This window comes from Cherax quadricarinatus, chromosome 24 (assembly GCF_038502225.1).
Source record: "Cherax quadricarinatus isolate ZL_2023a chromosome 24, ASM3850222v1, whole genome shotgun sequence".
NCBI lineage: Eukaryota > Metazoa > Arthropoda > Malacostraca > Decapoda > Parastacidae > Cherax > Cherax quadricarinatus.
Genome location: NC_091315.1, coordinates 35,797,170 through 35,821,398, shown reverse-complemented (window position 1 = coordinate 35,821,398; position 24,229 = coordinate 35,797,170). Strand labels below are relative to the sequence as shown.

At 38.8% G+C, this 24,229-nt stretch overlaps 1 protein-coding gene across 3 annotated transcripts in view; it reads right to left on the bottom strand.

The window, feature by feature from the left end:
• Positions 1-24,229, bottom strand: part of LOC128690923 (uro-adherence factor A) — a 52,005-nt gene that overhangs the window by 16,632 nt on the left and 11,144 nt on the right. For all 3 annotated transcript variants that reach the window (XM_053779706.2, XM_070088372.1, XM_053779707.2), the window contains 8 exons: positions 20,123-20,296; positions 18,522-18,627; positions 12,989-13,106; positions 12,518-12,680; positions 10,179-10,334; positions 9,778-10,058; positions 5,929-6,057; positions 1,672-3,493 (listed from right to left, as the gene is read on the bottom strand). In XM_053779706.2, coding sequence (XP_053635681.2) covers positions 1,672-3,493; positions 5,929-6,057; positions 9,778-10,058; positions 10,179-10,334; positions 12,518-12,680; positions 12,989-13,106; positions 18,522-18,627; positions 20,123-20,282 — 2,935 coding nt within the window. In that variant the 5' untranslated portion in view covers positions 20,283-20,296. The remainder of the gene's footprint in view (positions 1-1,671; positions 3,494-5,928; positions 6,058-9,777; positions 10,059-10,178; positions 10,335-12,517; positions 12,681-12,988; positions 13,107-18,521; positions 18,628-20,122; positions 20,297-24,229) is intronic.

The following is a 24,229-nucleotide window of genomic DNA, read 5'->3' as shown; positions in this document are numbered from 1 at the left end:
CACCTATTCCATACATTTGCAACATCTGCCATATTGCTTTGGTATCCACCCTAACATATGCCTTTTCCAAATCCATAAATGCAACAAAAAGCTCTTTACCCTTATCTAAATACTGTTCACCTATATGCTTCACTGTAAACACTTGGTCTACACACCCCCTACCCTTCCTAAAGCCTCCTTGCTTATCTGTGATCCTGCTCTCCATCTTACTGTTAATTCTTTCAATAATAAATAAACCACACACTTTACCAGGTATACTCGCCACGCTTATTCCCCTATAATTTTTACACTCTCGTCCCCTTTGCCTTTATACAAAGGAACTATGCATGCTTTCTGCCAATCCCTAGGTACCTTCCCCCTTCCATATATTTATTAAATAAAATCACCAACCATTAAAAAAAATATCCCCACCTGCTATTAACACTGCCTTTATGCCATCAATCCCATCTGCTTTACCCACTTTCATTCTACCTACTGCCTCGCACCTCCCCCCCCCCCCACTCAACTGGCTCTTCCTCACTCCAAGATGTTACACCTCCCTGCCCAATGCACAAAATTACAACTTCCTTACCTTCATCAACATTTAACAGTTCCTCAAAATATTCCATTCCCTCCATCTTTCCAATACTTCCACCTCTCCATCTAGTAACTCTTCTCTCCCAGTTTTAACTAGGAAATTCATTCGTTCCCTTGGCTTTCTTAACTTATTAATTTAATACCACTCCAAAACTATTATTCTCTGCAAAAAGTGTTTATAGTATCTCGCCCACTCTCATTTGCTCTTTTACATTCCTTCACCACTCTCTTAACCCCTCTCTCCATATACTCATTCCTTGCATCAGTTCTACTTTGTAAAAACCTCTCAAGCTAATTTTCTCTCTCTTACTACTTTCTTTACCTTTTCATTCCACCAATCACTCCTCTTCCCTCCTGCACTCATTTTCCTGTAACCACACACTTCTGCAGAACACTAACACTACATTCTTAAATCTATCCCGTACTTAACAGAAATACTATTGTATAGTAAAGGAGGTTTTGAGCACTAGGGGTTGGGACATCCAATAGGCTTGTGCAAGAGCATTAGACAGGAGTGGAAGCAAGTGATTTTTATTATCTGATGTGCTGTTGGAGTATGAGCAAGATAAAATTTATAGAGCGATTCAAAGAAATTGGTCAGCCAGACTAGTCCTAGAGGTGGTAGGTATACTGCCCCTACATCTGAAGGAGGGGTGGTGATACTGCAGCTCAGAGAGCATCTGAACTATGATGTTGGCATCCACCAGGCATGACTGAGTGAATGAATGACAGTGATACTGTTGTCGTCTTGGTCAGATCACCCTACTTCAGTGGGAGATGGCCAGTGTAAAAAAAAAAATGTATACACAATTTAGTGATGCTATATGTACAATTTTGCCAGGTAACTATAGTGTGTCACACTTCAACATATAAAAAAACAAGGCACCAATGTCTTAGTTTTCTTTTCATATACAGTATAGTTGTATTCAGTTTTGATGCTCTACAGTTTTGAAAGAATTATAGAAATAAAAAATATCTTTAGCAAAGCTATCATGAGTCCCACCAAAGTACAGCTGAATGGTTAAGAAATTTTATCTTGTGCATGTATGAACAAATACAAATACATACTCAATTCTACTGCATTCAGCCACCTACCTGATATAGGTGACTGATCCAGGGCCTTCCTTATCCCATTTTCAATGTTTGTTATTTTCTCTCTGCTTTTTTTGGACTTGAAGGGCGTTATTGGTGATAACGGAAATTGACTATCATCAAGTTTCAGCTGCAGAGACACATCTGGGCTATCAATGGGTTCTTTGATATTTTTAATACTCGTCCGATGAACTTTAACATAGCAGGAAGTCAAAGAAGTGTTTGGAGTTATACACTGGGATTCTGTGGTTTTACTCAATATCACACTTCCTGCTCCTCTGTTATCTTGATTTTCTTTATTAATGAGGTCTTCACTTATTTCATCTTCGTCAAGGCTAATATCTGGTGTTGTTCTTGTAGATTCAGAATCATTCTCATTCATTCTTTTACCAAGTGATTTTTTAAAAGTTTCACTATCAATTACAGGCGATCTTTTTCTACCGGCAAGAGATTTTTTTGTCTGTGCCTTTCTCGAGAATGTCCTCCTTTGTTTATAGGTTTTGTATTTTTTGATGCCAGGCCTCCACAACTCGTCTTCCTCCTTATCTTCACTGTCTTCCTCTCTGCACTTATCTTTTAAGGAATACCTTAACATCTTTCTTCTTACAGATGCTTTTTTCACTGAGCTTTCTGAAGTAGACTTTTGATGATTCTTTCTCATCTTTCCATTAGATACACTTTCAGAGTTTCCAGAGCATGATGATGTTTCAGAAAAGCTAACTGTTGGTGTGTACTTCTCTGCAGCTTCTCTGGGACTCTTCAATACATCCTCAAGAACAATAGATACTTTTCGTAAACTCACAGATATTTCAGGAGTTTCTTTTGTATGACTGTGATTTTCAAACTGTGGCGGCAAATTTTCCTTTTCAATAGTCCTCTGTGAAGAATATGGAGGAATATTGACATGAGTTGCATCCATTAGTGACACATCAAATGGAGTTTTTTCTGCTACTTCTGCCTCGACTTCAGATTGTTCTCTTGACTGAGCCTTAAAGAATCTCTTCTCCATCTGTGCCTCCTTGCCATTCTGCTCTTCCTTGGAGGCATCAGCCGCAACACGAGCAAGGATTTTTGAAATAGGCTCAGTGATATCCATGCTCACATTATGCAAACATGTTAAGTTATTATCATTCATCCAATCTACCTGCTGGCTGGGAAATGGAAGACTTGGTGGTGGGGGCATGGAGAGGGTGTTTTGGTGGTGAGATATATTGCCAGGCTCTTGATCACTTTCAACTATTTCTTCTAAATGGAGATTCAAAGACAAATCATTTTTTGCAACATCATTTTTCTCATCTGTGTTCCTTTGCACTTCTTGACTTGGCAATAAAGTTCTTTTCTGCTTCTCAGGGATGGTTTCATTTAGTTTCGCCCTGTCTACACTCTGCGAACACCCTCGAGATCGTGCTTTTGATCGACGGCCAGCTCTAGCCTCTAATTTCTCCAGCCTACACAGCATGGTAGCTGGAGAAGCTAAATAACTATGGTCTAAAGTATTAGCTGAAGCTTCTATCACTGGTGTCACTGTAGGAAATGGATCTTCACAAGAAGCACCTTTACTGCTCTTTGAACTCTCTGTTAGATTATCATTTTCACTATCAGTCGAAGACTCCAGCTCACCACGACTGGACTGCCATGAGGAAGAGCCAGTACCAGTCTTTATTCTCCCTCTTCGGCCACCTCTACTCCGTCCTCTTGAGCTGCCAGTAGAGCGGTTTGCTGTAAGGTCAGTGTACCACCAGCTGGAACCCTCCAGAGGGTCCTCATCACACACTGCTACCGATTTCACTGCAATTTTTTTTTCTTCATTTTCCACAAAATTCTCCTAGAATTAAAGATTAAATGTAATTAGCCATTCAGCTTTTCCTCAAAAGTGTGATGTCTAAATAAATAAATAAAATAAATAAATAAATAAAGCAGAAGCGTTATAAGAAGAGCAGAGTATATGGAGAGTAAAAGAAAGGTAAAGAGTGGTGAGAGAGTGCAAAAGGAGAGCAGATGATAGAGTGGGAGAGGCACTGTCAAGAAATTTTAATGAAAATAAGAAAAAAATTTGGAGTGAGTTAAACAAGTTAAGAAAGCCTAGGGAAAGTATGGATTTGTCAGTTAAAAGCAGAGTAGGGGAGTTAGTAGATGGGGAGATGGAGGTATTAGGTAGATGGCGAGAATATTTTGAGGAACTTTTAAATGTTAAGGAAGAAAGAGAGGCAGTAATTTCATGCACTGGTCAGGGAGGTATACCATCTTTTAGGAGTGAAGAAGAGCAGAATGTAAGTGTGGGGGAGGTACGCGAGGCATTACGTAGAATGAAAGGGGGTAAAGCAGCTGGAACTGATGGGATCATGACAGAAATGTTAAAAGCAGGGGAAGATATAGTGTTGGAGTGGTTGGTACTTTTGTTTAATAAATGTATGAAAGAGGGGAAGGTACCTAGGGATTGGTGGAGAGCATGTATAGTCCCTTTATAATTTTATATAAAGGGAAAGGGGACAAAAGAGACTGTAAAAATTATAGAGGAATAAGTTTACTGAGTATACCAGGAAAAGTGTACGGTAGGGTTATAATTGAAAGAATTAGAGGTAAGACAGAATGTAGGATTGCGGATGAGCAAGGAGGTTTTAGAGTGGGTAGGGGATGTGTAGATCAGGTGTTTACATTGAAGCATATATGTGAACAGTATTTAGATAAAGATAGGGAAGTTTTTATTGCATTTATGGATTTAGAAAAGGCTTATGATAGAGTGGATAGAGGAGCAATGTGGCAGATGTTGCAAGTATATGGAATAGGTGGTAAGTTATTAAATGCTGTAAAGAGTTTTTATAAGGATAGTGAGGCTCAGGTTAGGGTGTGTAGAAGAGAGGGAGACTACTTCCCGGTAAAAATAGGTCTTAGACAGGGATGTGTAATGTCACCATGGTTGTTTAATATATTTATAGATGAGGTTGTAAAGGAAGTAAATGCTAGGGTGTTCGGGAGAGGGGTGGGATTAAATTTTGGGGAATCAAATTCAAAATGGGAATTGACACAGTTACTTTTTGCTGATGATACTGTGCTTATGGGAGATTCTAAAGAAAAATTGCAAAGGTTAGTGGATGAGTTTGGGAATGTGTATAAAGGTAGAAAGTTGAAAGTGAACATAGAAAAGAGTAAGGTGATGAGGGTATCAAATGATTTAGATAAAGAAAAATTGGATATCAAATTGGGGAGTAGTAGTATGGAAGAAGTGAATGTTTTCAGATACTTGGGAGTTGACGTGTCGGCGAATGGATTTATGAAAGAAAGAGGTTAATCATAGAATTGATGAGGGAAAAAAGGTGAGTGGTGCGTTGAGGTATATGTGGAGTCAAAAAACGTTATTTATGGAGGCAAAGAAGGGAATGTATGAAAGTATAGTAGTACTAACACTATTATATGGGTGTGAAGCTTGGGTGGTAAATGCAGCAGCGAGGAGACGGTTGGAGGCAGTGGAGATGTCCTGTTTAAGGGCAATGTGTGGTGTAAATATTATGCAGAAAATTCAGAGTGTGGAAATTAGGAAAAGGTGTGGAGTTAATAAAAGTATTAGTCAGAGGGCAGAAGAGGGGTTGTTGAGGTGGTTTGGTCATTTAGAGAGAATGGATCAAAGTAGAATGACATGGAAAGCATATAAATCTATAGGGGAAGGAAGGCGGGGTAGGGGTCGTCCTTGAAAGGGTTGGAGAGAGGGGGTAAAGGAGGTTTTGTGGGCAAGGGGCTTGGACTTCCAGCAAGCGTGCATGAGCGTGTTAAATAGGAGTGAATGGAGACGAATGATACTTGGGACCTGACGATCTGTTGGAGTGTGAGCAGGGTAATATTTAGTGAAGGGATTCAGGGAAACCGGTTATTTTCATATAGTCGGACTTGAGTCCTGGAAATGGGAAGTACAATGCCTGCACTTTAAAGGAGGGTTTCCCTGAATCCCTTCACTAAATATTACCCTGATCACACTCCAACAGAACGTAGAATGTAATTATAAGAAAATGCTAGCTAGCCCCAGATGAATTTAGTCACTAGATGCCCCTGAAAAATACTTTTAAATGCGTGTTCTCCTTTTAAGATTCTTATTAGCGTGGATTAGCAAGGATGTTGCAATATGGAGTCTTATAAAGTGTGACACTTGCACACTTCTGGCAAAATGACAACTGAAAGTGATGTCTGATTCCTCCTCTGGGTCACCCTACCTTGGCAGGAGATGGGAAATCTAGTACAAAGATATAAAGTAAAGAATTTAAATATTACCTTGGGCGAGTCCAACCTGCTGGCTGTAGGCATTTGTCTGGTCATTCTACACACTGCTCCCCTTGTTCCTCTACTTATCTTGCCTCTCCTCCCTGTACCAGTTTTCCTGGGACTCTCTGAGGTTTTGCCCTGTGGACAAAGCACGCTGTCTAAAATCTTTCTTAAACAAAATTACAGCTTTCACAAAGATATTTCACAAGACATTTTCACACAGTACATTTTACTGAATGTCCCTATGCACTGTGTGGCCAGATACAAGATGGGTACACTGTTAACTGCACTATAACAGAAAATTTTTTCTTAATGCAAAAAATTATAAATACAGAATGAAAACAGACATGTGCAACATCTGGGTATCTTTATTGTAGAGGTTTCACCATCCAGTGGCTATCAATACAGATTCTAGGCCAGTAGAACTATATACAGTGGACCCCCGGTTTACGATATTATTTCATTCCAGAAGTATGTTCAGGTGCCAGTACTGACCGAATTTGTTCCCATAGTTTATTAGATTAAGTATTGGTGGATAAAATGTTGAAGGGTAGGCTCCAGGATGTACATGTTTATAGAGGGGCAACTGAGATATCGGATCATTATTTAGTTGTAGCTACAGTTAGAGTAAGAGGTAGATGGGAAAAGAGGAAGGTGGCAACAACAAGTAAGAGGGAGGTGAAAGTGTATAAACTAAGGGAGGAGGAAGTTCAGGAGAGATATAAGCGACTATTGGCAGAAAAGTGGGCTAGTGCAAGTACGAGTAATGGGGGGGTTGAAGAGGGTCGGAATAGTTTTAAAAATGCAGTATTAGAATGTGGGGCAGAAGTTTGTGGTTATAGGAGGGTGAGTGCAGGAGGAAAGAGGAGTGATTGGTGGAATGATGAAGTAAAGGGTGTGATAAAAGAGAAAAAGGTAGCTTATGAGAGGTTTTTACAAAGCAAAAGTGTTATAAGAAGAGCAGAGTATATGGAGAGTAAAAGAAAGGTAAAGAGAGTGGTGAGAGAGTCCAAAAGGAGAGCAAATGATAGAGTGGGAGAGGCACTGTCAAGAAATTTTAATGAAAATAAAAAAAAATTTTGGAGTGAGTTAAACAAGTTAAGAAAGCCTAAGGAAAGTATGGATTTGTCAGTTAAAAACAGAGTAGGGGAGTTAGTAGATGGGGAGATGGAGGTATTAGGTAGATGGCGAGAATATTTTGAGGAACTTTTAAATGTTAAGGAAGAAAGAGAGGCAGTAATTTCATGCACTGGTCAGGGAGGTATACCATCATTTAGGAGTGAAGAAGAGCAGAATGTAAGTGTGGAAGAGGTACGCGAGGCATTACGTAGAATGAAAGGGGGTAAAGCAGTTGGAACTGATGGGATCATGACAGAAATGTTAAAACCAGAGGGGGGGGATATAGTGTTGGAGTGGTTGGCACTTTTGTTTAATAAATGTATGAAAGAGGGGAAGGTACCTAGGGATTGGCAGAGAGCATGTATAGTCCCTTTATATAAAGGGAAAGGGGACAAAAGAGATTGTAAAAATTATAGAGGAATAAGTTTATTGGGTATACCAGGAAAAGTGTACAGTAGGGTTATAATTGAAAGAATTAGAGGTAAGACAGAATGTAAGATTGCAGATGAGCAAGGAGGTTTCAGAGTGGGTAGGGGATGTGTAGATCAAGTGTTTACATTGAAGCATATATGAATATGATAGAGTGGATAGAGGAGCAATGTGGCAGATGTTGCAAGTATATGGAATAGGTGGTAAGTTATTAATGCTGTAAAGAGTTTTTATGAGGATAGTGAGGCTCAGGTTAGGGTGTGTAGAAGAGAGGGAGAATACTTCCCGGCAAAAATAGGTCTTAGACAGGGATGTGTAATGTCACCATGGTTGTTTAATATATTTATAGATGGGGTTGTAAACGAAGTAAATGCTAGGGTGTTCGGGAGAGGGGTGGGATTAAATTTTGGGGAATCAAATTCAAAATGGGAATTGACACAGTTACTTTTTGCTGATGATACTGTGCTTATGGGAGATTCTAAAGAAAAATTGCAAAGGTTAGTGGATGAGTTTGGGAATGTGTGTAAAGGTAGAAAGTTGAAAGTGAACATAGTAAAGAGTAAGGTGATGAGGGTATCAAATGATTTAGATAAAGAAAAATTGGATATCAAATTGGGGAGGAGGAGTATGGAAGAAGTGAATGTTTTCAGATACTTGGAAATTGACGTGTCGGCGGATGGATTTATGAAGGATGGGGTTAATCATAGAATTGATGAGGTAAAAAAGGCGAGTGGTGCGTTGAGGTATATGTGGAGTCAAAAAACCTTATCTATGGAGGCAAAGAAGGGAATGTATGAAAGTATAGTAGTACCAACACTCTTATATGGGTGTGAAGCTTGGGTGGTATATGCAGCAGCGAGGAGACGGTTGGAGGCAGTGGAGATGTCCTGTTTAAGGGCAATGTGTGGTGTAAATATTATGCAGAAAATTCGGAGTGTGGAAATTAGGAAAAGGTGTGGAGTTAATAAAAGTATTAGTCAGAGGGCAGAAGAGGGGTTGTTGAGGTGGTTTGGTCATTTAGAGAGAATGGATCAAAGTAGAATGACATGGAAAGCATATAAATCTATAGGGAAAGGAAGGCGGGGTAGGGGTCATCCTCGAAAGGGTTGGAGAGAGGGGGTAAAGGAGGTTTTGTGGGCAAGGGGCTTGGACTTCCAGCAAGCGTGCATGAGCGTGTTAGATAGGAGTGAATAGAGACGAATGGTACTTGGGACCTGACGATCTGTTGGAGTGTGAACAGGGTAATATTTAGTGAAGGGATTCAGGGAAACCGGTTTTCATATAGTCAGACTTTAGTCCTGGAAATGGGAAGTACAATGCCTGCACTTTAAAGGAGGGGTTTGGGATATTGCAGTTTGGAGGGATATGTTGTGTATCTTTATATGTGTATGCTTCTAAACTGTTGTATTCTGAGCACCTCTGCAAAAACAGTGATAATGTGCAAGTGTGGTGAAAGTGTTGAATGATGATGAAAGTACTTTCTTTTTGGTGATTTTCTTTCTTTTTTGGGTCACCCTGCCTCGGTGGGAGACGGCCGACTTGTTGAAAAAAAAATATATATATATATATACACACAAGACATGAAGTAATCAGTCTCAGCCTTGGAGTTTATGTGAAGAGCACTGTAGTCGTGAAGATTCTGGGGCAGACTACGGTGCTCTTCACACCAACTCCAAAGCTGAGGGACTTGTTACCTCATCTTTTGTATATAGTTATATTGTCCTCAAATTATGCCCTAGAATCTGTATTGATAAAGCCACTGGATGGCAAAACGTCTACAATAAAGATACTCAGACATTGCACACGTGTCTGAGTTTTCATTTTGTCGGTACTTTATACCATTCTTGTACAAAAATACAGAATAAATAACTGGCCACTCACTATAATAAGGACTGTTAGGCCTTTGTGGCTGCTTTAGGCATAACTAAATTTTATATTTTCAAGCACAGACTCACATTTCATTTGACAGCAATGTGTTTTTAATTTATTGCTATTGAAATTAATTTCCCAAGCTGACAAATTGTGGAACACGTTTAATTTTTAATGCAATAAAGTTTTAAAAAGAGGCAGCTCAGCCATTAAAACACTTTTGCTCAGGGATTTCCATGGCCTGGGGAAATTTAAATGTTAATTGTAGGAAGCACTACACCCATAGGGATCATACAGAACCTGGGCAGCAATCAGGTTTGATCCAAGGAAGGGAAGCCTAAGTCCAGTTCCTTGAATCAAGAGCCATCAACAAAGCTATTCTCACCATATAAGTGTCCATCCTCAGGGGGATACCATAATGAAAAAAAATTGCCAACTTACTTGTGATTCTGATACATCTGCTTCAGGGACAGAGGCTCTTTTCCTACACCTCGTTCTTTGTGATGTAATAGGTGAACTGCTTTCTTTTTCTTCATTAGTAAGATCTATCAAGCAATCAGAATCTTCATTCACTTTTGCTCTGAATGAAGACTCACCACCCTCCATGGCATTTCCCAATGTATCTTCCTCATTTTCAAACAGATTTTCTTCTTCTTCTTCTTCTTCAATATTTGATGATTGCTCTCCAATCACAGTCATGTCCACAACACGTTCTTCACGAGCTAAGAGTAGTTCAACATAAAAATATAATTTTGCTGGTTTCTTTCATTATTCTAGCAATACAAAACAATGACTATAAATTGTACAAGTTATATGACGATGTAGGCCTATTTTACAGTTACCTTGGGTGCGTTCTTGGATCTTTTTACTCCACATAATATTTAACTTGGGAATGGCAACCATTGCTGGCTGAAGTACATGGCCACTGACCATTGGAAGAACTACACTCTGCCGTGGCGATACATTATTACTACTGGGACCCAGAGGCAATCTTGAACCTGCCAAGAAGAAAGATATACTAAGCTTGGAGGGATATGTTGTGTATCTTGATACGTATATATGCTTCTAAACTCTCATGTTCTGAGCACCTCTGCTAAAACTGATTATGTGTGAGTGAGGTGAAAGTGTTGAATGATGAAAGTATTTTCTTTTTGGAGATTTTCTTTCTTTTTGGGTCACCCTGCCTTGGTGGGAGACAGCCAACTTGCTAAAAAAAAAAAAAAAAAAAAAAAAAAAAAAAAAAAAAAAAAAAAAAAAAAAAAAAAAAAATAAATAATAATTTGCTAAAGAAAATTACTATACAGCATTTATATTTTTTTTTCTATTCTATAATCTATGCAAACAAGAAAGCAACAAGCATGGGTGGAAATCCAAGCTGCCCTTAGATATACCTTTCTTTTCACGAGTTTCGAGAATTTTTCTACAACCAGAGCCTGGCCATTGGCCAGGTTCATCTGGTGCTTACCTGGTCAACCAGACTGTTGCTGCTAGCAGTCCATTAGCCCACATCCATCACAACCTGGTTGATCTGGCCCCTGGTGAAGATACTTCTCCAGTTTAATCTTTAAGATTTCTATACTTGTCCAGTTTAATCTTTATCTTCTACACTTGTCCCAGCAGGGTTTCTGATATATCTGAAAGATATTCAGTAATCTAGGGCCATGGATTTTGGTACAATGTTCTCTTATTGTGTCCACAATCCTCAAGCTTTCCACTGGATTCATTTTGTACTTCCTTCTGTATCTCTCACTAATATGCTGTTATGGCAGTGTGCAGATTTGGGACAAGGCCCTCAAGTACTTTCCAGGCATATCTTATGTATTTCTCTTACCTCTGCTCCAGCAAGTACATATTTAGGACAAAGGCATTCCCAGCAATTTAAATGCTGTATTGGTTCTATTGGGCAGGAATGATCACAGTATTTGTTCCAGCTCCAATATCTCTCCAGCCCTGATTTGGACAGGCAACACTGAAAAATATTCCAAACGAGAGAGCGCAAGTGATTTGAAAAGTGTCACCATTAGCATTATTTTCCTGTTTTGAAAGTTCTCATTATCCATCCCATCATCTTCCTGGCTGTCATGACATTTGTCTTATTGTGTTCTATGAAAAGTTAACCAACATAATTACTCCCATGTTTTTCACATATTCCTGTCATTCTGTTTGAGGACCCTCTTGAGTTTTGTATCCAGTGTCCCTTTTAAGTTCATTCTTTCCATATCTAAGCACTAGAACTTATCACCATTCAATATAATGTTGTTCTCCACTGCCCACTAGAAAACCCTGCAGTTTTTCAGCCTCTTCTACTGAGGTGACTTTCATGACCTGATGTCAAAAGAAAAAACTTGCAACAGGTAGCTCAGCCCATCAAGAATTTTGAAAGACGAATTACAAGATGTAGGAAAAAAAAAATGCAAAGATCTAGCAGTCCTGCCCACCCAAGGTAGAGGCAAACACAGGAGACAGATTCCAATCTGAGCCATGGCAAGGGTAAAGCATATATTAAGCCTGAAGTCCAGCATGGAGCACATCATCTCACTGCAGGAAAAAAAACAAAAAAAAACGTTATTTCAAACTGCAGACAGCCTTAAGGAGCAAGGCATCAGACCACAAGCCCACTTTATGTGCACCAGGTTTGTAGAACAATGAAACCAAGTGCATGTGTGCTATATCCAGAGAAGGGGCATGACCATATCCAACAAAAACTGTGAGAAGAGCCAGATCTTATCCCGAGAATGTAAAGCAAGAGCTTTGCCCCAGGTACACTCGTGCCATTCAATGGACAGCAAACAGGCCTTCCAAGACACATTGGGAATGCTGCCTGAAAGTACTTATGGATAGCAAACTCAAATGTTGGAAGTGTGTGGGCATGATGACATTTTCAACCAATGAAATTTAAACAAAATATTAATGAAATTAAATTTTAGGGGTACAAAACTGAAAATACAAATTTCTAAATTCTTCCCAAAAACAAAAACAGCATATGAATCCTTAAGAATACGAGTACATGTACATTAATAATTGTGTTCAACTGTAATACTGTTGGACTGTCTTGAGTAGCCTATATCACCTCCAGAACAAAAAAGATCCATTCAGGAAAGCAACCAAAAAGAGTGCAATAACACTACGTAAATACTTCATAAGTAAAGCCCATGATAGAATATACAGTAAGTAAACCAACCTGAAGGGCGAGGAAGTGAATTGGAAGAATTGGCTGAGGAACGATTCCGGCAGCTGTTTAAGACTCCTCCAGCTAATTTCTTGGCTTTGGTTAGACCCTCCACTACCATTACTACATTTTCCATAGTAGTAGTGATAGCTGAATTTATGGATTCACAGTGTTCCTGAGAATAAAAAAAAAAAGTAAAGATTATAAAAAATTTATAATTTATCGTACTTGTAAAGTCTACCGTTATAACCAAGATGCTCAAGTAAAACTCTTTACAATCAAAGATGTATTAAGGGTTATTTAATTTATAATAGGTAAAATCACAAGACAAGACTAAAGAAAATGAAAACTCCACAGGTAAAAAGCCTCTACACAAACTTAAGACAAAATTTTAAATTTCAATTAGGACATTATGGAGCAGAAATATATTAAAGGCTTTTACTTTATAACAATCAATTTTTATGGCTAAATTAACTAACTCACCCTAAGCCTTTTCTCCACCTGGAACTCGACTGCCTTCTCAAAGTCTTTATCAGTGGCTCTGAGCAGTTGCTCCTGACACTCCTGTAAGTCCCCTTTTAGTGATATTAATTCTGCATACCTATATAAAAAAGAAAAATAACACTAAAGGTAATATACATTATCAATATTCTTAAGGATAGTAATCCTAAATGATTAGCTTATTGTGGTATTAAAAACTGCATGAAAATCAAAGCAAAGAGCTCAACACTACATCTACATGCTTTTGATTAAAACTCATCTTGCATTAGCAAGTGAACTACAAAGCCTTTTGAAATATTTTAAAACTAGATATACAGTGGACCCCCGCTTAACGATAACCTCCCAATGCGACCAATTATGTAAGTGTATTTATGTAAGTGCGTTTGTACGTATATGTTTGGGGGTCTGAAATGGACTAATCTACTTCACAATATTCCTTATGGGAACAAATTCGGTCAGTACTGGCACCTGAACATACTTCTGGAATGAAAAAATATCGTTAACCGGGGGTCCACTGTACAGTGGACCCCCTCATAACGATCACCTCCGAATGCGACCAATTATGTAAGTGTATTTATGTAAGTGCGTTTGTACGTGTATGTTTGGGGGTCTGAAATGGACTAATCTACTTCACAATATTCCTTATGGGAACAAATTCGGTCGGTACTGGCACCTGAACATACTTCTGGAGTGAAAAAATATCGTTAACCGGGGGTCCACTGTATTTGGTTTGCTGTCTGATCGAGCAAGGCATCCTTAGCCTCTGCCCACTATCCTAACTTATCTTATGAAAGATATGGCATTATGAATAAACCATTCAGATAAAATTGTTTCCCCTACCATTCCCTCTTATGTCTTCCAATTTCCATAGTGAAGAAGTGAATCAACATTAGAGTGAGTGTGTGGTGTAGAAGTGGGAACAAGTTTCAGGAGTGAAAATGATACGGAGAGGAGTGGAGGAGTTCTAAATATGGCAATCAGCTAAAAGCATACTGAGGTGAACTGTAGGGGTGTAGGAGTTGTAAGGTTGTAGGAGCGAGATGTAGGGAGTGTGGGAGTTGTAGGAGAGGGGGGAGTTGTAGGGGGCATCGGAGTTGTATTAGGTAGTGACATTAGCATAATACTATAATCTAACAGAAGAAAACCTGTTTTATATGAAAGACTCTTTGAATCAATATTGTAACAGAAGCTGTACAAATTACCTCAAATCACTTTTTTGTTCAGTCTACCCCATTCTGCCTTTTGCTTTCCTTCATTTCAACATCACTGTGCACAATCACTGGGATAACATCTCCATAACCAAGGAAGATTTTAATAAAATTGCCCATTAAAAGTCAAAAGCATAAATGATGGCAACATCACAAGCAGCTTCCAGTAATATTACCATAAAAACAAATATTTCCTTCTGGTCGTGGGAGTCATCACAGCTCAACTATTAACTTCAAGGACAAGACAGATTTGGATAAAGATTTCTCTTCCAACTCCTCCTGAAGAAAATTTTGGCAAATAGGCAAACAGCACTCTCATTTCAGCTAAAAAAAAAAAAAAATATATTCATCATGCTTTACCCCTGACCAGTTTTGAGGCTTTTCTACTCCCCACAGCATGGCTTGAAGCCAGGCTTCCTGCTTTGACCCAAATTCAGGTAGGCTGGAAAGAGGGAATAATGCACATATATATACAGTGGACCCCCGCATAACGATCACCTCCGAATGCGACCAATTATGTAAGTGTATTTATGTAAGTGCGTTTGTACGTTTATGTTTGGGGGTCTGAAATGGACTAATCTACTTCACAATATTCCTTATGGGAACAAATTCGGTCAGTACTGGCACCTGAACATACTTCTGGATTGAAAAAATATCGTTAACCGGGGGTCCACTGTATATAGTAAACCCTTGATTTGATACGTGAATACGGAAAGGGGAGTAGTGGAGAAGTGATTGTGGTGGATAGATGCAAGATTGTTTTTTAACACCAGCCGTATCCCACCCAGGCAGGGTGACCTAAAAAGAAAAATGCAAGTTTTTCTTTTGAAATTTAGTACGTAATTTATACAGGAGACAGGGTTACTAGCTCCTGGCATTTCAATCACCTCAAACAACATGCATGCCTTATGGAAGAGGAGACAAGATTCTTTTGTCATAATCATAATGGAGAGTTCTGCATCCAACGGATTTTTTCCGTTGTTACTGAATCGCTTGATCTAGTCTGTTTTGTCTCCTATTTCTGAAATACATTAAATCATGGTCCATTAAATGGACAGTATTGTACTTTTTTAAAATTTATTAAATATGCTTAAACAGTTTCTATCAGCACTGTGAATGTACAGTAGAGCCTTGCTGTATGGCATTTCACTAATACAAACATTTCAAATTATGACCAAAACTCGTTATGCAGCTCACCCCCCTCCATCCGACTTGCTAATATGATCCCTACGCACCGCTCTGTTTATATCTTCCGCGAGTAAGCTTATTCAGGTATACACAAATACACGTACACTTATAGATTATCATACATAGCAGCATGTGTGTGTAGAGAACATGGGATAACTCAAAAAAGTCAAAGCGACTTATTTCCATTGGGGTCCTTTGAGCTCTGCATGTCTCCATTATGTCTGGAAAATTTCCAAAATTTCAGGAGTTTTAAAGTTACTGCATATTATATATACATATATTACACACACACACACCTAATAATTATACTTGCGTACCTGTACCTAAGTAAACTTACACACTGTACTGGCATGCAGGTACAGTGGAACCCCCATTTTCATCCGGTCCAGTTATCGTACAATTCAGTTTTCAGCCACTTTTTTCGGCGAAATTTTAACCAGTTTTAATACATCCTCTCAAAAAATCGTCCATACTAGACGCATCCACCTGCACATGGGATGTGGCTGCTCACAAGTTCGTGACTCAGTCTGCCTTTGTTACTCGTACAGGGTGGTAGTGATGGTGGTAGTAGTTGTGATGGTGGTAGAGGTAACCTCTCCTCCCTCTCCCCTCCTCGCCGTCTTCCATACGCCAACAAGTCTTTTCAATAAAGGTAAATTATTTAAATGTTCATTTATCCATTTCATTAGTGCTTTATATTCATTTCTCATTGTTTTCAATATGTTATTCTCTATAAAATGTATTTGTTAATATTTTTGGGTGTCTGGAACAGATTAATTGGATTTACATTATTTCTTGTGGGAAATATTACTTCAGTTTTCATACAAATCAGTTTTTGGCAGACCTTCTGGAATAGATTAACCCCTTGACTGTTGCAACCCCAAATCCTGAGGTGTCAACTGGTGTCGCAAAATTTGAAATGATAAAGAATCTTTTCCAGATTGTAATGACACCAAAAGAACGAAATCTGATGGAAAACTGACGGAACTACGCTCTCACGAAGTTAGCGACCTCAGCAATATTTACGAATTAGCGATTTCGCCCACTGAGCCCTATTTTCAGCTAATTCCATTGTTCCAGTCAACTAAACTTGGCTATTTCTTTAGAACTCCACTTTTTCTATCGATTGAGTACAAGAAACTGCTCATTTACAAATGTCAACTATCCGATAGTGGTCAGAAATTGGCAATTTGGCCAATTTCAAGCAAATTAAAAAGATGCCAATTTCAAAACAGGGTCCAGTATGAACAAAGCAGACATTTCTGGCACTAAAATATCATTTTCTCTATTCATCAGTCATGCCTCCAGGCTCCTCTTATAACACTCTTGCTTTCTATTTTGAATTCTTATTCACACAAAAAATAAACGATTTACTGTTATGCAGACTACTACATTATTGTAATAATTGTATAAATGATATCAACCTATTCATGACTGCGTATTAGAATGGCTAGTTGTACACTTATTGGACAATGACGTCATTTGTTTACTCTAACATCGGCAAAAAATCAAACATTTCCACTACCTTGAGCTCAATTTCAAGGTCCTTTTCATTGTGAAACCAATCAAAATCATCTCTATTTCAGTAATATGTCTTCCAATCTATCAAATGAGCAAGAAAACGAGAATACATCCATAAATACTATATGGAAGCACACCTCAAATTCGGCGTTTTAATCCAAAAACACGGACGGAGGTTTACTTTTCTCATTATGCACTGCGTGCTGCAGGATTTTTTTTTTTTTTTTTTTTTTTTTAATACTGAGCACACTTACCACAGACCCATTCTCTCACACATGGGCCTACCGGCTTTCTCCCGCTTGATTTGAAGCCGCTATAATTTTGGAGTACAGTGGACCCCCGACTAACGATATTATTTCAATCCAGAAGTCTGTTCAGGTGCCGTTATAGACCGAATTTGTTCCCATAAGGAATATTGTGAATTAGATTAGTCCGTTTCAGACCCCCAAAAATACACCTACGAAAGCACTTAAAAAATACACTTATATAATTGGTGGAGTTGGGAGCTGATCGTCAGTCAGGGGTCCACCGTATTTATGTCAAAAACACTGGCTCATAAGACGTATACATACAACTTAAACAATCAGGGTTAAGTGTTGTATATTTCATTGATATAGACATTCATGAATCCATCTATATTTTTTCAAAATTATATAAGAAACATGTTACATAAACAAAATACCGTACATTCACCCACAGTAGAAAAAAAATTGACGAATATGAGATGTGGTAGCCAGGTAGCTTGTCAGTGATGGCAAGAATTACATTTTCTCTAGTCCAACACCAGAGAATGTGTACACAACAGTATTACTGAGGGCAACTAGAAAAATTATTCCTTTTGTATGCCTTCACTTGTAGCTTCATTTATGAGAATGGGTGGGGTGGGGGGGGATGTTGCTGTTTATGTATTTTACTGCACCAACATGAAGACAACTTGTACACAAGGTAAAATTTTTGCATTGTGGTAAAAGTTTCACATATGTATGTAGGAATGAACTTGCACAAACCAAAATTGGACAGATATTAATACACGTTCGTCTGCTTACATTCTCAGCATCTCATTGTCTCTTGTTTACAACAGCATCTAAGTTTAGTTATTCGAATTGATTAAACTCGGTGAACATGGTACATCAATGGTGGTAATAATAATCATGACTGCTCTGGGGCTCTTTAAATTTAAGTCATGTATTTCATGTAGGTGTGGGAGCTACCACACCTAACTACAATACTCACCTTTCATCCTACGTTAAGACTACACACATTTTAAAGGTAAATAATGAGTATACTATACGTGTGTTTTACCCTTTTTTTTTTTTAATGCCAAGTTCTATCACTAACATAATATATGTTAGTGTAAATTTGTTGTTTGGTATTTGTAAGTGAAAAAAAAAAAGGGGGGGGGTGCTCCGCTTTACAGCGATTTCCACCTTTTGGTGGTAGCCTGGAACCTAACCTGCCGTATAAGTGAAGCCCTACTGTATGCTAGAACCAGGTCTTAAAATTTAAATCTCCAAATTTTCAATATTTGTTCAGACTATGAAACTGGGCTCCCAACCACTAAATCAATGTATGTAAAACAAAACTCATTTCCAACCAACCAGTGTTGCGTCTCCTTTTTTTGCTCAGAAAGGGCTTTGGCAAGTGCCTGATTGTTTGTCTTCAGTTTTTGCAGTTTCAGTTCATATACTGCAGCCATGTCAAATCCTGGTAAAGAAAAAATAATCACTAAACTACAAAATATACTGAAAAATTAATATAACAAACTAAAAAAAATTAGTCAATATAACATCCAAACACTAAGTGGGAAAAAAATACTTCAGTGCAGGTAGTGTTCTAGCACCATGTATATAAATAATATATACAGCATGTATACACACACACACACACACACACACACACACACACACACACACACAGTCAAGCACATGCACACACACACTGTTTAATTAGCTTCATGTTTTATTTTTAAGCTGGCCCAAAATACTTTGCATAACCAGAGGGTTTCCAAATGCTATCCACTCTTGTAAAAACTACAGTACATGCCTCGTGGAAATAAATTTCACTAAACCATATTTTTTAACACACTGTCTTCCACGAAGACAGGGTGGCCCCAAAAAGAAGAAACGCTTATCACTTGCTCCACTGTCTTGCCAGAGGCATGCCAATACTACTGCTCAGATGCCCCTCCAAACTGCAATATCCCCACCCCTCCTTCAAAGTGCAGGTACTGTACTTCCCACCTCTAGGACTAGTCTGGCTAGCTGGCTTTCCTGATTTCCTTCATAAATGTTACTTTTCTCACGTTACAATAGTACGTCATCATAAAAACTACTTGAATTCACTCGCTCCCGTTCTTCATGCTCACATACACCTGTTGAATGTCCAACCCTGTCACATACAAATCCCTTACCCCCCCTCGTTCCAACCTTTACTAAGATAACCCTTACCCTGCCTTCCCTCCACTACAGATTTATACACCCTTCAAGTCATCCTATTCTGCCTTTATTTACTATCCTGAACTCATTTTGAGGTCTTCATTCTTTCCCTATCTAGAGAGAAAATTTGTTACTACTGAATCTCATTTTAAAGGAGCTAATCAGGTTTGATATGAGCATAGGAAAGGTAGCCCCAAGTCTTTGGATAAAGAACTCTTCAACAGCATGAAGACCACCCACCTTCCACCCACCCATCAAAGAGAACTTGGGCTTTGCTCCAGGCCTGTGACAGGAGATCCTCTGCACTTACAACCCAACTGAAGACTAGAAATTCAAATTTTTAAATCACCCAGCAGCAGGTCGAGGAGTTTCCTGTCTCAGCGTAATGGTAGTGTACACTAGATTTCTCACTGTCTGGTACACGGCCACCTTTACCTAAATTTAGGGTGTTATTGGAAGGATTCCTAATATGACTCACTGATCCTGAACACGGAATACATAGTTCCAAAGAATGAAAAACTAAAGTACTTTCTGTTTAGGGTTTGATGAACCATGAAGACTGCCACCTATCAATAACAAAAAAAAAAAAAACTCAAGTTGTTTCAAACAGCAGTGACTTGGTCAAACTCAGACTGCACAGAAAATAAACAAAACACTTTCATGGATGGAAATAAGGGTTGCATTTCTATATCAGCAAACCTTAACTTAAATGAACCATTCAATATGGAAATAAAGCTAAATAAATATTAAGCAACACTATTTACCTGGAGATGCCGGTGCCATATACTGACGTAAGCATCGCTGCATTTTTATTCTCTCAAGTTTTTTTTTTAACATTTTTCTCATTGCAGAAACCGGTTTGACCTCATTTTCTTCCTTCCCGTCCATACCTTCCACTTCTTGCCCAGGTGCTCCTGCTCTCATTTTGACACTAGAATCTTATGAATATATTACAATTAATTAATATTGGTGCATAAATACCACAACAATGATGATGTACATTTAGGCATACTCTTCCATAAGATGGCAGGCTTAATCAGTGTTGAACACTCAATCTATCATGCACAGTATCTTTCTTCATACAATAATTTTTTTTATTAACCCTTTCAGGGTTTCTGACGTACTAGTACAGCTTATGCACCAGGGTTTTTGACGTACTAATACACCTAAATTCTAGCGCCCTCAAATGTAGCGAGAAAAAGCTGGTAGGCCTACATATGAAAGAATGAGTATGTGGTCAGTGTACACTGTATAAAAAAAAATCCTGCAGCACACAGTGCGTAATGAGAGAAAAAAAAAACGACCGTTTTGGTTTAAAACAGCAACTTTGCACTGTATTTTCGTATGGTATTTATGATGGTATTCTAGTTTTCCTGGACTCATTTTATAGAATGGAAGACATATTACAGAAATTGAGAATTCTGATTGGTTTTACAATGAAAAGTACCTTGAAATTGAGCTCAAAGTAGCAGAAATCTTCGATTTCTGCCAAAGTTCAAAAGTAAACAAATCATTCTACGCACCCAATACACGTCAACTGGCAAGTCTAATATTCTTTCACGAGTGCGCTGATATTATTTATGCCATTTCTACACTACTGCAGTAGTCTGCATAACAGTAAATCTTCTATTTTTTGCGAGAATAAAAATTCAAAGTGGAAACAAAAGAATGTAAGAGGGGCGTGGGGACGTGACTAATGAACAGAGGAAATGTTATTTTAGTGCCAGGAATGTCTTTGTTTATTCTGGACCCTATTTGGAAATTGACATCTTTTGAAATTTGAGAGAAATTGGCAAAATTGCTGAATTCTGACTACTTTATTGGATAGTTGAAATCAGTACATGGGTGGTTTCTTGTACTCATTCGATAGAAAAAAAATGAAGTTCTAGCGAAATAGTTATGATTTTTGTCGACTAGTACACTGGAATTGGCCGAAAATAGGGCTCAAGGTGGGCAAAATCGCCGATGCGTAAACATCGTCTAGACCGCTAAATTCACAAGACCATAATTCCGTAAGTTTTCCATAAAATTTCATACTTTTGGTGTCATTACGATCGGGAAAAGATTCTCTATCTTTTCGTAAGAAATTTTTTTTTTTTTTTTTTTGAAAATTTGTCGACCCTGAGAACAAGTCTGGGAGAGGGCCTGTCGAACCTGAAAGGGTTAAGAAGAGCAGGACTGCAAATGAACAAGGCTTTAGTAAGGGTAATGGGATGTCTAGACCAAGTGTTGACAGTGAAGCATGTGAGTGAACAATATTTAGATAAAGGGGAAGGAAGTTTTTGTTGCTGTCAGATTTCGAAAAGATATATGATAGGGGAGAACAGTGGCAGATGTTGCAAGTGTATGGAATAGGTGGCAGGCAGTGGTGCAGCTAGAGGGAGAACAAGGGGAGCGACTACTTTCCCCTCTGAGCACATTTTTCAAAAGTGGTGTCTTTTCAACAAATTTTAAAGGTCTTTAGTTCACTTGTGCCAATGACATTCTATCATATGAGATGAAGAAAACGAGAATAGTACAACTATAAATACTATACGAAAATACACCTCAAAGTCAGAGTTTTAATCCAAAAAACACTGATTTTTTTTCTCATTATGCACTGCATGCTGCAGGAATTTTTTTTATACTGTGCACACTGACCACACACACCCATTCTCTCACATGTGGGCCTACCAGCTTTCTCCCGCTTGATTTGAAGCCGCTAGAATACGTTAAAAACATTGGCTCACAAGACTTATATATGACGCCGACAGTCAAAGGGCTAAATTGAGGGTTTACTGCCCAATGGTGCATGGCAGAAGTAAGAGATGGTAGACGGGGAGAGGTAGAAACGCAGGAAGAGCAATAGCAGAAAGTAAATTAAGTAACAGTCAAATTATGTGCTAAACCTGTGGGGGTCATACAGACTGGCAGAAAGGAGAGGGAAGGAGGTTAACTGATGTAGCAAATCAGTGTCAGATAAGAAAGCAGTTTATTTTAACAGTGGGGCTATCAGAAGGTAGGCAAACCAAGAATGTCATGGAATTGAAAAGTATTAGATCTAGAGGGAAAATCAATTTTGTGATAATCTGCTTCATCCTATGATGTGTGTGATTTTTAAAGCGCTCTTTGCATATCCTTTTTATTCATTAATTTAATTTTTAAGTCACAACCCTAGTTTGTCTGCCAGAAAGTGTACAGTATATAATTATGAGCTTTTCATAAAAGTAACAAACATGCAGTAACCCAATCATGAAGCATATATTCTTTTTATTAAATACTAAATACAGTACTCGATACTAGTACGTACTAATATTACTACTAACAACAACAATAATATTGGAATAATCTTCTTTCAACAAACTGGCCGTATCCCATCGAGGCAAGGCGAGCCAAAAAGAAAAATTCAAGTTTCTTTTAAAATTTAGTAATTTATACAGGAGAAGAGGTTACTAGCCCTTTGCTCCCGACATTTTAGTCGGGACACATGGCGTATGGAGGAAGAATTCTTTTCCCACTTCCCCATGGAAGTGGAATAATATACTACTACAGTAATCCCCCCATATCCACAGGTGATATTCCAGAAACTGCAGATAGCAGCAAACCCTATAGAAAAGTCTTTTCGTTTACATATTTACATAGCTATAATAAAGTTTAATTGATAAATCATGAACAGTAAATGGAGAATTAGCACTCTTATTGATGGGAAGTACTTCACAGCTTCTCTTAGGCTTTGAAGAACTGCCGCCACCATTACTTTTGTGCTTTGCTGCCATTATTAAGCAAAATTAAGGCTTATTTTCAGGTCATGGTAAATTGTGGATAACTGAAACTGGAAACTGAATCCATGGATACTGGGGTTCTGCTGTATTTACAAATACACCTATGATAATTGCAGTGGAACCTTTGTTTATGAGTGCTCCACCATGTGAGCTGTGGTTCGTACATTGGATTACGTGCGGCCAGCAGTAACAGCCTGGTTGATCAGGCCCTGATCCACCATGAGGCCTGGTCACAGACCAGACCATGGGGGTGTTGACCCCTGAACTCTCCATGTATACTCCAGGTTGCGAGCTTCCCCTTAAGGCAGGTTCCTTGACGCTGGTTAGGGGCTCTTGATCTAGGAAATTTTATCTGTGCTCCAGTTCCCTAAGTTAAGCCTGAATACCTTCCATCCCCACCCCCAAGCGCTGTATAATCCTCAAGGTTTAGCGCTTGCCCATTATAATAATATACATGTGCGTATAATACTACTATAATAACAAGCGAGCTTCAGAATGCCGCCACTAGATGGTACAGTGAAACTACATTATTATTATAATCAAAAAAAAAAAAAAAGAAGCGCTAAGCCACAAGGGCTATACAGCGCTGCAGGGCAGGAAGGAAGCGAGGGCATCAGGTGGCAAAAGGGAGGTGGATGAGTAATAGGTTACGGATAACAGCGGAGCAGTGGATGGTGAAAGGGTAAAGGGCAGCAAGAGACTGAGCTAGAAAGGGCTGAGGGGAGTGCGTAAGGTATCATCATCAGAGTTTGTGGAGTAAATCAGTCGTTGTCAAGAAGTCAATGAGAGAGTCAGGATTAAAGGAGGGTCCATCAGCAAGAAGGGAAGGTAAAGAGAGAGTAGTAGAACGAAGACTGCGTTGGAGGTAAATTCTGCGTGCTCGTTGATAGAGAGGGCAGTCTAACAGAATGTGGCTAATCGATACTGGAACTTGACACTGCTCACAGAGAGGTACAGGGTGCCTCTCCATGAGATACCCGTGAGTAAGACGAGTGTGGCCAATGCGAAGACGGGAGAGAGTGGTCTCCCAACCACGGCACTGATGACAAGAAGACGGCCAGTAACCTATGCTCGGTTTAATAGAATGAAGTTTGTTACCAAGCAGAGTTG